Source organism: Cyprinus carpio, chromosome B1, assembly GCF_018340385.1.
Source record: "Cyprinus carpio isolate SPL01 chromosome B1, ASM1834038v1, whole genome shotgun sequence".
In the NCBI taxonomy this organism is placed as follows: domain Eukaryota; kingdom Metazoa; phylum Chordata; class Actinopteri; order Cypriniformes; family Cyprinidae; genus Cyprinus; species Cyprinus carpio.
Genome location: NC_056597.1, coordinates 8,294,162 through 8,308,951, shown reverse-complemented (window position 1 = coordinate 8,308,951; position 14,790 = coordinate 8,294,162). Strand labels below are relative to the sequence as shown.

The 14,790-nt window shown below is 35.3% G+C and overlaps 1 protein-coding gene across 1 annotated transcript; it reads right to left on the bottom strand.

The window, feature by feature from the left end:
* Positions 1-274: 274 nt before the first annotated feature.
* htr1fb (5-hydroxytryptamine (serotonin) receptor 1Fb) lies at positions 275-12,620 on the bottom strand. Its single transcript, XM_042716462.1, has 2 exons — positions 12,031-12,620; positions 275-1,846 (listed from the first exon to the last, which is right to left on the bottom strand). Exon 2 carries the CDS (start codon positions 1,824-1,826, stop codon positions 711-713), a length of 1,116 nt encoding a protein of 371 aa, XP_042572396.1. The 5' UTR covers positions 1,827-1,846; positions 12,031-12,620; the 3' UTR covers positions 275-710.
* Positions 12,621-14,790: the final 2,170 nt, after the last annotated feature.

The window sequence follows — 14,790 nt, the reverse complement described above, 5'->3', positions numbered from 1 at the left end:
GTGAACCACTGATGTCACATGGACTTTTTTTTAACAATGTCTTAACCACCTTTCTGGGCCTTGAATGTGCTAGTTCTGTTGCTGTCAGAAAGCTCTCAGATTTCATCAAAAATATCTTAATTTGTGTTATGAAGATGAACAAAGGTCTTACAGGTTTGGAACAGCGTGAGGATGAGTAATTAATGACGGAATTTTCATTTTTGTGTTAACTATTCCAAAAAAAAAAAATGCTCACCAACAAAACATTTAATGTAATATACTTAAATATTGAAGATTTATGTTTCAAAAATTTTATTTTGTCGGTATACACAAGCAACTTTTGAATGGCTGTTAATGAAGAAAAATTGTTTTGGGAACCAGATGGTGTAGTATATCAGTAGGGGCAACTGGACCATGCTAACCAGCCAACCCCCCTCCCTGGTGGAGTCAATTTTCATAACATTTGTGCACCAGACGCTTTTTAATTTTATATAAAACCTCCATTTCAAAAACACTGAAATCTTTAAGTGGAGCAGAGGGGTGTTTTTTTTGTCTTTTTTTTTTCCATGCACTCATGTTCCACAGCACTATATAAACAATATACTGATGAAATGTCTCTGAAAGATGTAATTTTTGCAGAAGTCCAGTGATTTAGAGTATGACAGGGTTGTCATTGTTATTTGAAAGTTTTGTCCCTTAAAACCACATTTTTCTTTCCCTCCCAGTCAGTTTCACATGATATTGCTGCAGCAGAGGGGCAGAAGTCTTTTAAATGCTTTCTTAAAGTCCTCATTAAAGATGGTGTATATTAGCGGATTGATGAGGGAATTGAGGTACCCAAGCCAGGTGAGGAAATCTGCGAGTACAGCAGAAGTGCTGCAGTTTGGGCAAATATTCACAATCACCTCCTTCAGGAAGAACGGCAACCAACAAACCACAAAGGCTCCCAGAATTAGTCCTAATGTCAAAGCCGCCCGTCTCTCCCTGGCCCCAGGGTTCCTGCGGACCTTGATGAGATTACCTGATGAAGAAGTAAAACGCACCCTTTCCCCATCTGTCGACGGATCGGAAAATGACTTCTCGACTGGGCAGAATGTGTCGGGACTGAGGGCGATGTCTTTATCGGAGCTCATTCCAGGAAGCATGACGCTGCTCACTGTCTGTTTAACTAATCGGCTGCTCCCTCGACGGTTACGCAGCGTCTCCGCCGCCTTGTAGATCTTGTAGTAAAGAACCAAAATGAGGGTCAGTGGAATATAGAATGCTCCAAAAGTGGAGTAGACCGTGAAAGCCACATGGTCATGCTCAATCAAGCAGTCCATGACTTCCCTTTCCCCATCTTTGTATTCCACAGGGAATTTCCTCCACACTAAAGGTGGTAGAGACACCAGCACAGACAGTGTCCACAGGGCCAAAATGGTTATGATTGCTCTTTTATATGTGCGCTTCTGGGAATAGGCCACGGCATCTGTAATGGCACGGTATCGATCAAGCGCAATGGCGGCTAGGTGTAAAATTGAGCAAGTGCAGCACGTAACGTCGACACCCAACCAAAGGTGACACACGATCGGACCCAGGACCCATGTCTCTTCTGCTATGTACACAATACTGACGGGCATCACCAGAACAGCTACTAGAAGGTCTGTCACAGCTAGAGAGCAGATGAGGTAGTTGGCTGGTTGGCGGAGTTTGCGGGTGATCAGGATGGCAGTGATGACCAGGGAGTTGATGGTGGTGGTCGCCACAGCCAGGAAGGAGAGAGTCAGGGAGAGGAGGATCTTACTGGGACTCATCTTGCTGGCCAGAACATCAGAGAGATCCACTGATGAGCAGTTGATGGGGTCCATGTTGAAAGTACAGTTGTGGCCTGTAAGGGATGGATAAAGGAAAAAGTATGAGCAAGAGCAAAACTCATTTCCGTTGGAAAAAGAATACACATTGACTTTGCAGTTTACACTGATATCATGTAATGTTAAAATAAAAATAAATAAAAAACATGTTAATACCAATACCAAGTCTTAAATCAGTCAAACTATGACACAACTCTGGAGAATTTGTTTTATATAACCTCTTTATTTCAGTAGATATTTATTGAATTTACTTGAGTTTATTTTTATAAAAGAGTCTAGCAGACAGATTTCAAAACAGATTTTATTTATAAGAAGATCATAGTAAAACTGACATGTATACATGCCTTTAATATTTATTCATTATTTTTTTATCTACAATAATATTGTTTAACTGTTTCCTCCCTTTTTTAACAGCAATTATATGCAATATAATATGGGGAGCTAGTCTTTATCACTTTTTTTTTCTTCAAATGATTTAAATGCATCTGTTTTATTGTTAAAACTTTGTTTCAGACCTTAAATCTTAAACTATGAAATCTTAATCGAATAAAAATTTGAATTATTACATTTTAAGCTAAAATCGCATTAGCACCAAGAATAAACAAATAAATTCAACATTCATGGTGTGAAAATAATTTAATCCATTTTTAATATATTACAACGGTCTTGCCCTTTCTATTTCAAAAATGTTTAAAAAATGACATTAAAGGGATAGTTCACCCAAAAAGGAAAATTCTGTCATAAGTTACTGTCTCTCATGTTGTTCCAAACCTGTAAGACCTTTGTTCATCTTCAGAACACAAGTTAAGCTATTTTTGATGAAATCTGAAAGCTTTCTGACAATGCATGGACATCAAGGGAACTACCATGTTCGAGACCCAGAAACGTAGTAAGGACATTGTTAAAATAGTCCATGTGCTCTAAAGATCAACAAAGGTTTGGAATGATATGAGGGTGAGTAATTAAAGAGTGATCATTTTTGTGAGAACTTTCCTATTAAACACAATATATAATTTTAAGTTGAGAAAAAAATTCTTCTGTGATGTTCACTGTTGGACATTGTTAGTGGACAAATTAAATCATCTACTGAATGCTCTAGTGGCCATTGCTGAGCAAACACCCCAAGTCCATTTCAAATGTAAACTCCTGCAGTCTTTTTGATACAGTTTGCTATACAGTTCTTAAGGTGGCAATTTTGTTTGCTCGCCCCCTTGTCCAAATTTACCACCTCATATGAGCACAAGATGGTTTTCAGCATTACACGGCAATGTTTAAAAATATGCTGGGTACATTACTTAAAAGGTACTTATCACTTTTTAGTTTTCTCTTTGGTGTAATAGGATTTATGCTTATGCATGCCAAGCCAGATGAAAGCATTTTAAAATGTTTACTATTTGCGTCACTACTGCTGAAGCTGTAATCTAGCCTGGCAGTAAGATGCTGATAACACTGAGAGACGTTGGCACTGCCCTGTCAATCTAATACGCTCCACACAAGTTTTGGTGATTCATTTTTTACAGTGCAGTGGAAGCACACCAGTGAGCACGCTGACTGCTCATAAAGCTGGGAATAGATGGCAACCCTGTCTTTCTCAATGATAAGTCATGCTAGTCAATGTGATCTTCAGATCATCCCAGCTAGCTATTTTCTCCTGCCAGCCACATTTCTCACTTCCTACAGTTGGTTAGAACAGGATCAGTTTGTGTTTGTAGGGATTGTTATTTGTCATTTTTGGTGTTTTGCCCTATAATGATATTTTTAAGATTAGCACTATAAATACAGCTTTACATTGCTTCGGATTTAAACTGTGGCACTGTTCCAAACATAGTGAGATGCCTTGCTGTCTGTTTTTTGTCTTTGTAAAGAATAGTCACCAATTTAAAATACTTTTATTATGCACCAACTTTATACATCATACAGGTAGCGTGTATCACACAGCATGCATAAAAGCCACCATTCAAAATTGATTCTAACAGACTCTGGTATTAGCATGAAGCTTTCACACTTGATTCCAAGACCGAGTTCAACAGGGTTCACACTGTATTTTTGGGGTCTGAATTGTATGTTTGTGTCATCAAAACAGTAGCTTTGGACATATGGACATATGTCATGTATATGTATATGCGACCTAAATCCTGCCAATACACGGTAGACCGATAACTGATATTTCGAACTGATATACTGCATATGTGTGGTTTAAAAATGAAAATTAATGTCAAAATTAAGGATAACAAGGGGCGTGACAAAAACTTTCTTTAAATGCTTTTAAATTATTTTATGACTGATACCGATAACTATAAAAATGCTAAATATCGGCACCGATAATCAGTTGACCCCTTATTTATTTATATATATATATATATATATATATATATATATATATATATATACACACACACACATACACACACACACACACACAGTATATAATAAACACATGAACAAACATAATACATAAACATGCAAACATATTTTTGATTTAATAAATATACATACATTACACATCTATTTATGTATGCTTCTCACCACAGATCGAGAGATCTATGTATTCACTGGAGCTATGGTTTCAGAAAAAACTAAGTTGCTGAAATATATGCAGCTAACAATGGAACTAATATTGACCATAGTCGGCTAACAATGCTTTTGGCAAATGCACCTCAGCTAATCATCACCACTTGTTTTTACTGGCCTCATAATGCATTCTGGGATTGCAGGTGAAGCTGCCTTTGGAATCACGCCAAAAAAAGGTATCTTAGGAGACGGTATAATTATGCTGCCTACCTTGTGGAACAACCTTCTTGCAGTCATAATGCTTTAAAGTGCTGCCAACAGAGACAGCTCACAAGGTTTTTAAACAAAGCGTAGGTTAATCTGATTATCAGATTAGCAGTAATATGTACAGCAGTTGTTTAAAAATGTACAAATTCACTTTAATTTTGCTCATCATCCAACTTTCGTTGCCTTCATGCATTTAAAGACCATTTACTCGCTGTACTATTAAACATGAATTTCTTGAGTATGTAGAAAAAAATATTTATTTCCAAATAAAATGCAAGATAAAAGCCGTATTCTACTAAAGAAAACAAATCACAGGATCCATTCTAGGTGTGCATCAATAGGGACTTTATATCTCACACCAATAATTTCTTGATTTACACTCTATTAAAAGTATTTGCATATGTGATATGCCTTGAAGACTTTTAAATCCCTGCCTGGGTTACCTGCTAGATGGCAATTCCCTTCCTCAGAGAATCTCAAAAGACCAAAGGTAATTGCGAGTAGTTTCAGTGAATATATAAGCGTTGGAAGGTCTCACAATTAAGTGTCAATTCACTGAGCTCTAATATGGTGCAGCAGATTCGTCACTGTTTTGTTGGTGCTGCGGCTTCATCAGCCTTGACACATGTTCCAAGTATAAAATAGCAAATCAGAAACAAGTAAACAAATATGGTGATTCAGAAAACACATGTGAAAATGTGGGAATTATTCGGTTTGTTATGTGGATGCTCTAAATGAAGGTTTATAACATTTAATGCGAAAACCATGTGATGTATTTCCAAATGAAACAGGAAATTCAATGAATGTAGGGCGAGACTTTATTTTATCTATTTTTGATTGGATTGGCTCATGATAAATGGTTGTTATTCAAATCAGAATAAAGCCAGGTGGTTGGAGGGGAGGGGTTGAAAAGTAAATGGATTAATGAAAACAGCCAAAAAGGAAAGTCATTTCAGAGCAAGAGCAAGTTATTACATTCTGATAAAAGTTTCCGAAGCAAATGAATCATGCACAATAACACCAGCACTGTACATTAAAAAGTAAAAAGGGTCAATTTTGATTTCATACTGGCACCCCACCATCTCTTATCCCTTTTTAGAGTTGGAATAATGCTCATGGATGGTGCCTGATTGCCTGTCTGTTGGGGCTGGGAGATATATAACTAGAATTTAGCCAAGTGCATTATTTACAATCAGTGTACTAAGCACTAAAAGTAAATAGTAGATGGATGCCATTTACACTAAGTGCAAGTAGTGTTAGATGTTATTGCACTACACTGTGTTTAAAGCAAATTATTATAACAGTATGCAATAACAACATGGTCAGTGTATATTTATTAAAATCATAAATGGATGCTGCCTGATTGGGACCTTATTGTCTATGTCCCTAAAACCTAAGCCTACACCTACCCATAACCCTAATCATATTGAACCTACTGTATAGTGTCTTCATATGTCTTGAAAGTGAGCCACAGTTTTGACCGTGGTGACAATATGAGCTGCACATATAGCAGTTGATCTGCCAGTCTGCTTAATGCAAGGACACCACATCCAATTTCAATTATAGTCTCATTAAATACCTGTTAAATACTTTATTCCCACTATTACTGACATAAAGGACGGAGTTAATCCAATTGCCTTTGCCAATAAGACAGGCGATTTATATTTAATAGGCACTCAGTAAAATGTATTTTTCTGATATTTTCCAGCTTTTTACTAAATGAGCGCAACAAAGCACAATACAATACCCATATAAAAGTATTTAGCAATGAACAGCAATATTTATCAACACATAACACATGAAAAATGCAAAAATCTGGTCATCAAATCATCAAACTGGTGGCTTGAAGGTAATGGAAAAAAGGTTTGAGGACAGAAACTAAAACACAGCTTCTCGTGGTCATGCCCTTCACTAGTTTAATGCAGTTGCTGTAACTAGCAGTAACCAGGTGGGAGTTGTTTAAACTAGTGCATTTGGCTATTCACATTGACGTCAATGGGAAAGGAAAGTCATTTTAGAAGAAGAGCAAGTTATTACATTTAGATTAAATTACAGAAACTTTTTTTTTTCTTTTGAAAAGCATGTAACAATGGATTATTCACAATAAGACGGGGTGTGCATTACAAAATGAAAGAGCGTCAATTTGAAGTATAGCTACACTGACTTCCAATTCCCCCAAAAGAAAGTTTTACACATTAACTTCCATTCATCCCAAGGTCTGATGTAACCATCTGGAAGTTGGAATTTCACTGAGCACTCTCTCATTTTTAACCAAAAGAAAGAACTTTGCCTTGGAGTAGGCTACATAAATCTTATGCAACACGTCTCGAGAGGTTATGCGATTTTTTGCAATCTCTGCTTCAGAGAGCAAACAACAACAGACTGTCACGGAGAGATATCAGAACACATTGCCAGATGCAGAATGACTGAAGATCTGTCCTTCTCAAACTTCCAGCACTGAGTGTGCCAAAAAGCCTTCTGGGTGATGGACTGGTCATCGCACTCCAGGCTGGAGTCAGCCTGGTTGCAATGATTTTCCTTTAAAGGAATAATGAAAATTTACTCACCCTCAGGTCATCGATATAGGTGAGTTTGTTTGTTTGTTTGTTTATTTGTTTTTAAGGGAATAGATTTGAAGAAATTTAGCATTCACTTGCTCGCCAAATGAATGGATCTTTTGCAGTGAATTGGTGCCGTAGGAATGAGAGTCCAAACAGTTGATAAAAACATCACAATAATCCACAAGTAATCCACACTCTATAGTCCATAATGTCATGTGAAGTAAAATGCTGTGTTTGTAAGAAACAAAACCATATTTAATGCGTTTAAACTTCAAACCGTTGTTAAAATAAATGGTTAAAATAAGTCCTCTGTCCATAATATTGCTTTCTCCAACGAAACATTCATCTTGTCTGAATCAGGAGAGAAATATGCACAGATGAAAACTATTCTAAACAAATATGATGGTTAATTTTTATGTGATTAACTTTTTTTTTTTTTACGGGAAGAAGCATAATTATGGATTATGAACTTGTATTTTTTGGCCAGAATTGACACTTTAAAATGCTTTTCTCAATGTATTTTCACTTCAGAAGATGTTAAGTGATGGACTGCAGTCGTGTAGATTACTTGTGAATTATTGTGATGTTTTTTATCAGCTGTTTGGACTCTCGTTGGCAGCACCCATTCATCACTGAGGATCCATTGTTGAGTGATGTAATGTCTGTTCCCATGAAGAAACAAATTCATCTGAATCTTGGATGGCCCGAGGGGGAGTACATTTTTAGCAAATTTTCATTTTTGGGTGAACTATTACTTTAATACTGCTCAAGGCATTACTACTCTATCAAAATTCATGTCTTGGGCAAAAAGAACAAAGAGTAGGATTAGACTCAGCCTGGTGCGGTGGGACTGTCACTATAAAACCTGCTAAATGAAGCCATGGTGTGGATGTTTGTACACATAGGGCCACCTGGGTCACCTACAGGTATCCTCCGATCTTGATTCCGATGGAAGTCAACAGATGGAATACTTCTGGGCACAAAATTTTTTATGGGCATGATCACAAGTTCATTATGGGCTGTCTGTCCACATGGCCTCAATCAATAACGTCGCACTCTCCTGAAATGAGTTGGAAGCACATCAAACACAGTCTTGTCCTTCACCTTCAGAAACAAAGCATAATTGCCTTAATTTGCGCAGCTGACGGTTCTCAATGATGTCCAATTAACTTAAGTGTGTGAGGTGCAAAATAAGATTTTCTTGTGTTAAGTTTTGGTTACATCAATTAATAGTCAGTGGATTTTTCCGGTTAATATCAAAGCTAACCATTTATTAGTTATTCTGACATTTATGATAGATAGGATTTAAATCACCAGCTATTTGTAACAGATAAGAATATGTTTAATTTCATTATTTAATTAATTAAGATGGAGACAAACAATAAAACAGACAATGAAAAAGGAATTAGATATTTATTTATATATTTCTTTATATTTATTGAAATATTTGATGATATATTATAATGTATAATTAAATAAATACAAATAAATAAATCCCCCTTTTTAAACTCATTTATTTGCTAACCAAAAGCCCCCCATAGGAGATTCAAGCAATCATTATGCTTCTTAGAAGGAATTTCATTTTGTTTTAATTTTACTGTTTACTTGGCTCACGGGATATTTCATACTTCACTACATTCACACAGTCACACTATCAAAACCCCATTCTTCATCCAGTAATTGAATCTCCATTGGGTGTGCATTCAGAGAATTAATGAGAACTAAATGTCAATCATGTTGTGCCAACGCAGTGTCTGTTGATGATTGATATCTTCAGGAAGCAAGCGAGAGGAGTTGGTGTTCTACTAGTCTGAAATCAAAAATCAATGATACGTGGTCAGAATGAAACCTACCGTCCTGCTTCATTTTATCAGCCCTGTGAATATCTGTTTGACTTTTTGTATACACCTGCTATATCACTCCACCACCAGCAGTGTGGTGCCATGCTTAGTCATATAAAGAAAACTACCATAAATGAACACCCTTTTATTGAATGGATATTATATGATATTTTTTTATCTTTTAAAACTATTTCCAACAGTCACATAAATATCAGTCAGCATATTCATATTATATTCATATTATTATCATCATCATCTTTTGAAACTGTTTATTTTGAACAGTCTGGCAAATTGCAGTCAGTATCTTTTATAAATGGCCTTGTATGCACATAATAATGGCTGAAGTATAAGGAACAAAATGTACCTGACTGGGCCTGAATAAAATATGAGACAAGGTAGGGCATCTGGCTATAGGCCAAAAGTGCAGGACAGGCAAAGATAAGGATACCGCTCAGTCTATTAATATGCACAGCATAAATCAGGCTCTTTACTCATCTTCAGAACCTAAAAACAAATGTCTGAGATAAATTAGTAATCATAACTTGCCTTCTCATGTGCTGCAAATGTAGGTCTTTGCAGTTTTTTAAAGAAGCTCTGAAATACCATTACAATTTATCAAGCATTCAGCCCCAGAGGGATTATTTTTATTTATTTATTTATTTATTTTGGATCACAGAGAGTCACAGCTCAGCTCAGAAATAACTTCATTGTTGTTTATATTTTCAAAAACATGTTGATGAATCATACAGTCTGTCTCTGTACTACATCTTTATTGTTTTCTGAGGGAGTATTTTCCCTGCCTGATATGCAAGCATTCCCCTGGTGTCCTGAATATACTTTTATTGGATACTTCCATTTTCCTGCAGCTAAAATGTCTGATTTGTGGGGACCCTTAAGTATGTACCTTTAGCTGAATAAAAATTGTGGTATATTATACATACATACATACACACACACTTCCGTTCAAAAGTTTGGGATCAGTAAGACTTGTAATGTTTTTTAAAGAAGTCTCTTATGCTCATAAAGGCTGCATTTATTTGAGCAAAAATACAGAAAAAAACAGTAATCTTGCAAAATGTTATTGTTATTAAAATATAAAATAATGGTTTCTATTATAACAACCTTTAAAATGTAATTTATTTCTGTGATGCAAAGCTGAATTTCCATCAGCCATTACTCCAGTCTAAAGTGTCACAAGATCCTTAAGAAATCATTCTAATATGCTGATTTATTATTAGAATTATCAATGTTGGCAACAGTTGTGCTGCTAAATATTTTTTTGGAAACTGCAATACTTTTTTTCAGGATTCTTTGATGAATAAAAAGTTAAAAAGAACAGCATTTATTCAAAATATTAATCTTTTCTAATATAAATCTTTGCTATCACTTCTTAACAATTTTACACATCCTTGCTGAATAAAAGTTTTAATTTCTTTCAAAAAAAAAGAAGAAATACAAATTTACTGAATCCAAACTTTTGAACTGTGTATATTGTTAGAAAAGATTTCTATTTTAAATAAATGCTTTTCTTTTTAACTTTTTATTCATCAAAGAATCCTGAAAAAAGTATCACAAATTCCAAAAAAAATATTAAGCAGCACAACAATTTCCAGCATTGATTATAAATCAGCATATTAGACTGATTTCTGAAGGATTGTGTGACACTGAAGACTGGAGTAATGATGCTGAAAATTCTACTTTGCATCATAGGAATAAATTAGATTTTAATGTATATTAAAATAGAAAATGCTATTTTACATCATAATAATATTTCATAATATTAAATTTTTTTCCTGTATTTTTCATCAAATAAATGCAGCCTTAAGCAGAAGAAACTCCTGTAAAAAAAAAAAAAAAAAAAAAAAAAACATTGAACATCGTTCTGATCCCAAACTTTTGACCAGTGAGTGTGTATGTTTATATATATATATATATATATATATATATATATATATATAGAGAGAGAGAGAGAGAGAGAGAGAGAGAGAGACTATTTTATAAATATATTTCATTCACTATTTATTTAGCTATAATACATATATTTTACATTAAATGTTTAAATAATATTAAATAAAAATAAAGAACATGGTATGTGTTTGATTAAAGTATTAATATTTTCTAAAACCCCATGTTGGAGAAAAGACATAATTTATGTATTCTGATGATGTAAGCCACATAACTGCATTTTAAACCCATTATTCAAGTTAGCAAGATTCAAGTTTGTAACCTTTGTCTGCACTTATTTAATATAAATAATATTTTTATATAGAACTACATTAAATAATGGAATAATTAAGCATACACTCTTAGAAAAAAAAGGGCACAAAAAGCTGTCACTGGGGCAGTACCATTTCAAAAGGGTACATATTACCTTACTTTAAGAACATATTATTAGGCTACCTAAAGGTAACAGCCCAGTGACAGCTTTTCTACCTTTTTTTCTTTTTTTTTCTTTTCTTTGTGTGTATTTTAATGGATACAAATGAAAGCAGAACAATTGCAAACAATTTAATTACTGATATCAATAACTGAATCAGGACTAGAATGTACACTGAATAGACAGTCAGAAATAGCTAGAATATATAGAAGATAGAAGCTAAATAATTCCTTATCATCATATTCTGTGTTCTGTTAGACTTAAACCATTTGGGAATTAAGGATTGCGCTCATACTGTGCTTTAGTTGTCTGGTTGGAGCAAAAAAATCATATGGATTAATTTACTGCTTGGAGACTATAGGTGCGTTAAACTAAAAATGGGTAAGACGAGGGTAACGTCTGTCTCTACTTAATATAAATAATAACTATAAATCAATACAAATAATAATTATAAATAAATATTTTTTTTAAAAAGTTCAATTATAAAAGTGCTATACATTTGCATCTATCTGTATCACACACACACATTCGTTAACAAAACAGTATATTTCCGTTAGCCCATACACTTCATGAGACTCAAATATACCTCAAGAAACAGGTGGTCAAAACCTCATTTAGTAATTTGACTTAAGTAGGCTACTTACGTTTAGTGATTCGGAAGTCTTCGCTTCAGCACGGTTTCCCTGATAAAGAATCCCCTACAGCTGATGGAAATGACGGAACGTCGGTGTTAGGAGCTGCGCGCGACTGCTGTAGTTCAATGCTTCTGATGAGAGCGCGAGAGATTCATCTAGTGCGTGGGAGCCGCGCGCCGCGGAGCGCCTAGGTGCTTAATGAGAGGGAGCCACTGCTTTATCATGGAGTGAAGAATTGCTGAGCGATTACATCGACTGAGTCGGTTTAACGAGAACACGTGATAATTTAATTATCATTTTCTACTACTTTTTCTTTTTTTATTAGTCTAGCTCCGTCAGCAAAGGGAAATTGCTTTCTTAACAGTGTCCTAACCAAATTTACAGTGCATTTGGACATAGTGTGGTAAGATAAGATATATGTGTTGTAGTGATCAGTGGGTCCTGTGGAGGATTGGAGGATGCTATCCAAGGTCCTCCAGGGTGGTTCAATGCTATGATTAATTTTCAGCCAGGAAACCTGCAATCTAGATGTTATGTAACCAGTGAAGCTCAGACAGTCATACCTCAACAAGCAGAGCAGATCCCTTCAAATATCAGCACACTCAATAAATGATAGGGTTCGTGCCTCATGACAGCCAGAGGTGCATATTATAAAAATAAACTCTACATGGAAGTAATGCATTCTAATATATGTGCATATTTACTCAGAGTGAAGATGGAGGGAAGATTGTGTCTTAGAGGCAAACGAAACCATGATTGGTCGGGATGTTTTGCTCACATCAAAAGTTTCGCTCCAAATGTTGAAAGAATGTAGAGAATGGGAGGTCAGAAAGGCAGGGAATTGGATTTCTAATAAGGCATGGACAGAGATTGGGATCTGAACAAGATGAGTCTCTGTAACAAGGCCAGGGCTTTCTTGATAGACAGGGGAAAAATAGAGCAAGACACAAAAATGAGTGAGTGAGGGATATAAACCAGCGCGAACAGGTGGGCTATACTGAGGGAGGAGAGATGGGAAACCTTTGTGATGATGCTCTCTCACACGGCTTGTCACTTTCCTCTCATTCTGTCAGTCTTTCCCTGGAGCAGAGATTCGTCATTATAGCTTATCTCAGAAATAAAAACCCCATTCATCTGAACCCTGTATGAAAGCCAAAGCTAAAATTCCTCTAGTGGAACAGCAGTTTCTGTAGGCTTTGTTTACAGCAGATGTCAAGTCATTTCATTTAACCCATGGAGGATTAACTGTTTACGTCAGGAAATTTTGTAGGTTCAGCTTTGCCTCCAGGTTAAATGCACAGATTCCCACATGGAAACATTATTTCTGTTTGCTAGAAAGTAAGCCTTTTGAAAGTTTAAGCTCGGGAATGTTCTTGAAGGAATTACTGACCCAAAACTGACGATTGTCTCATTGCTCATTTACTCACCCTCATGTCATTTAAAGCTTCTTTCCACAAAGAGAAAGTTTTCAAACTTTCCCCTAAATCTGACAGCATCATACCCTTCCTAAAATATAAAGGAAGCTATACATTTCAATGTGTAAAGAATAGTGCTGCCAAATGATTAATCGTGATTAACTGCATCCAAAATAAAAGTTTTTGTTTACATAATATGTGACCCTGGACCAAGTGTCTTAAGTGTAAATTTTTCGAAATTGAGATTTATGCATCATCTAAAAGCTGAATAATTTGAAAATCTGGAATCTGAGGGTGCAAAAAAATCAAAATACTGAGAAAATCGCCTTTGAAGTTGTACAAATGAATTCTTAAAGGGATACTCCAATATCTTAATGTAACGTGTCAAGGTCCATAAAAGGTATGAATGTCATCATCAGAATACTCCATCTGCCATCAGACGTGCAATTTGGGTTATATGAAGCGACGGAAACACTTTTTGTATCATCCGCACAACAAGGATGCTCTGTTTCTACGTGTATTTAGCTTTGATTTGAAAGAAAACAGCGCATCCTTGTGGCGCGGATGATACAGAAGATCATACGCAGCATACGGTGATATGGAGAGACACAGGAGACTGCTGACAAACTTATTGTTGAATAAAGTCATTATTTTTGTTTTCTTTGCTTACAAAAAGTGTTCCCGTCGCTTCATATAACCCAGATTGCACGTCTGATGGCAGATGGAGTATTCTGACAATGACTTTCATTCCTTTTATGGACCTTGACCTTGACACTGTTATTTACTTGGCAGTCTGTGGGACAGTCACAGGCCTCCCGGTTTTCCTCCAAAATATCTTAAATTGTGTTCCGAAGACGAACGGAGCTTTTACGGGTTTGGAACGACATGGATTAATGAAAAAAAAATCATTTTGGGGTGGAGTATCCCTTTAACAATGCATATTACTAATCAAAAATTAAGTTTTGATACATTTGCTGTAGGAAATGTACAAAATTTCTTAATGGAACATGATCTTTACTTAATATCCTAATGATTTTTGGCATAAAAGAAAAATCAATAATTTTGACCCATACAATGTTTTTATGGCTATTGCTAAAAATATACCCCAGCGACTTAAGGTTTTGTGGTCCATGGTCACATACATAAGTGTGTACTGTGTACATTTATATAAATACAAACACATGCATGTATATATTTAAGAAAAAAATGCTATGTTTATATATTAAATATATTTATCTATAATATAATAATATAAAGTTATATACATGTAAATATTTTCAAAATATATATGTATGTGTGCATATTTATATATACATAATAAATAAACACAGTACACACTCATATTTTATGTAAA

Bases quoted from the DNA above. Each gene is read 5' to 3' on its own strand.
- htr1fb (XM_042716462.1), bottom strand. From the start codon at position 1,826: ATGGACCCCATCAACTGCTCATCAGTGGATCTCTCTGATGTTCTGGCC.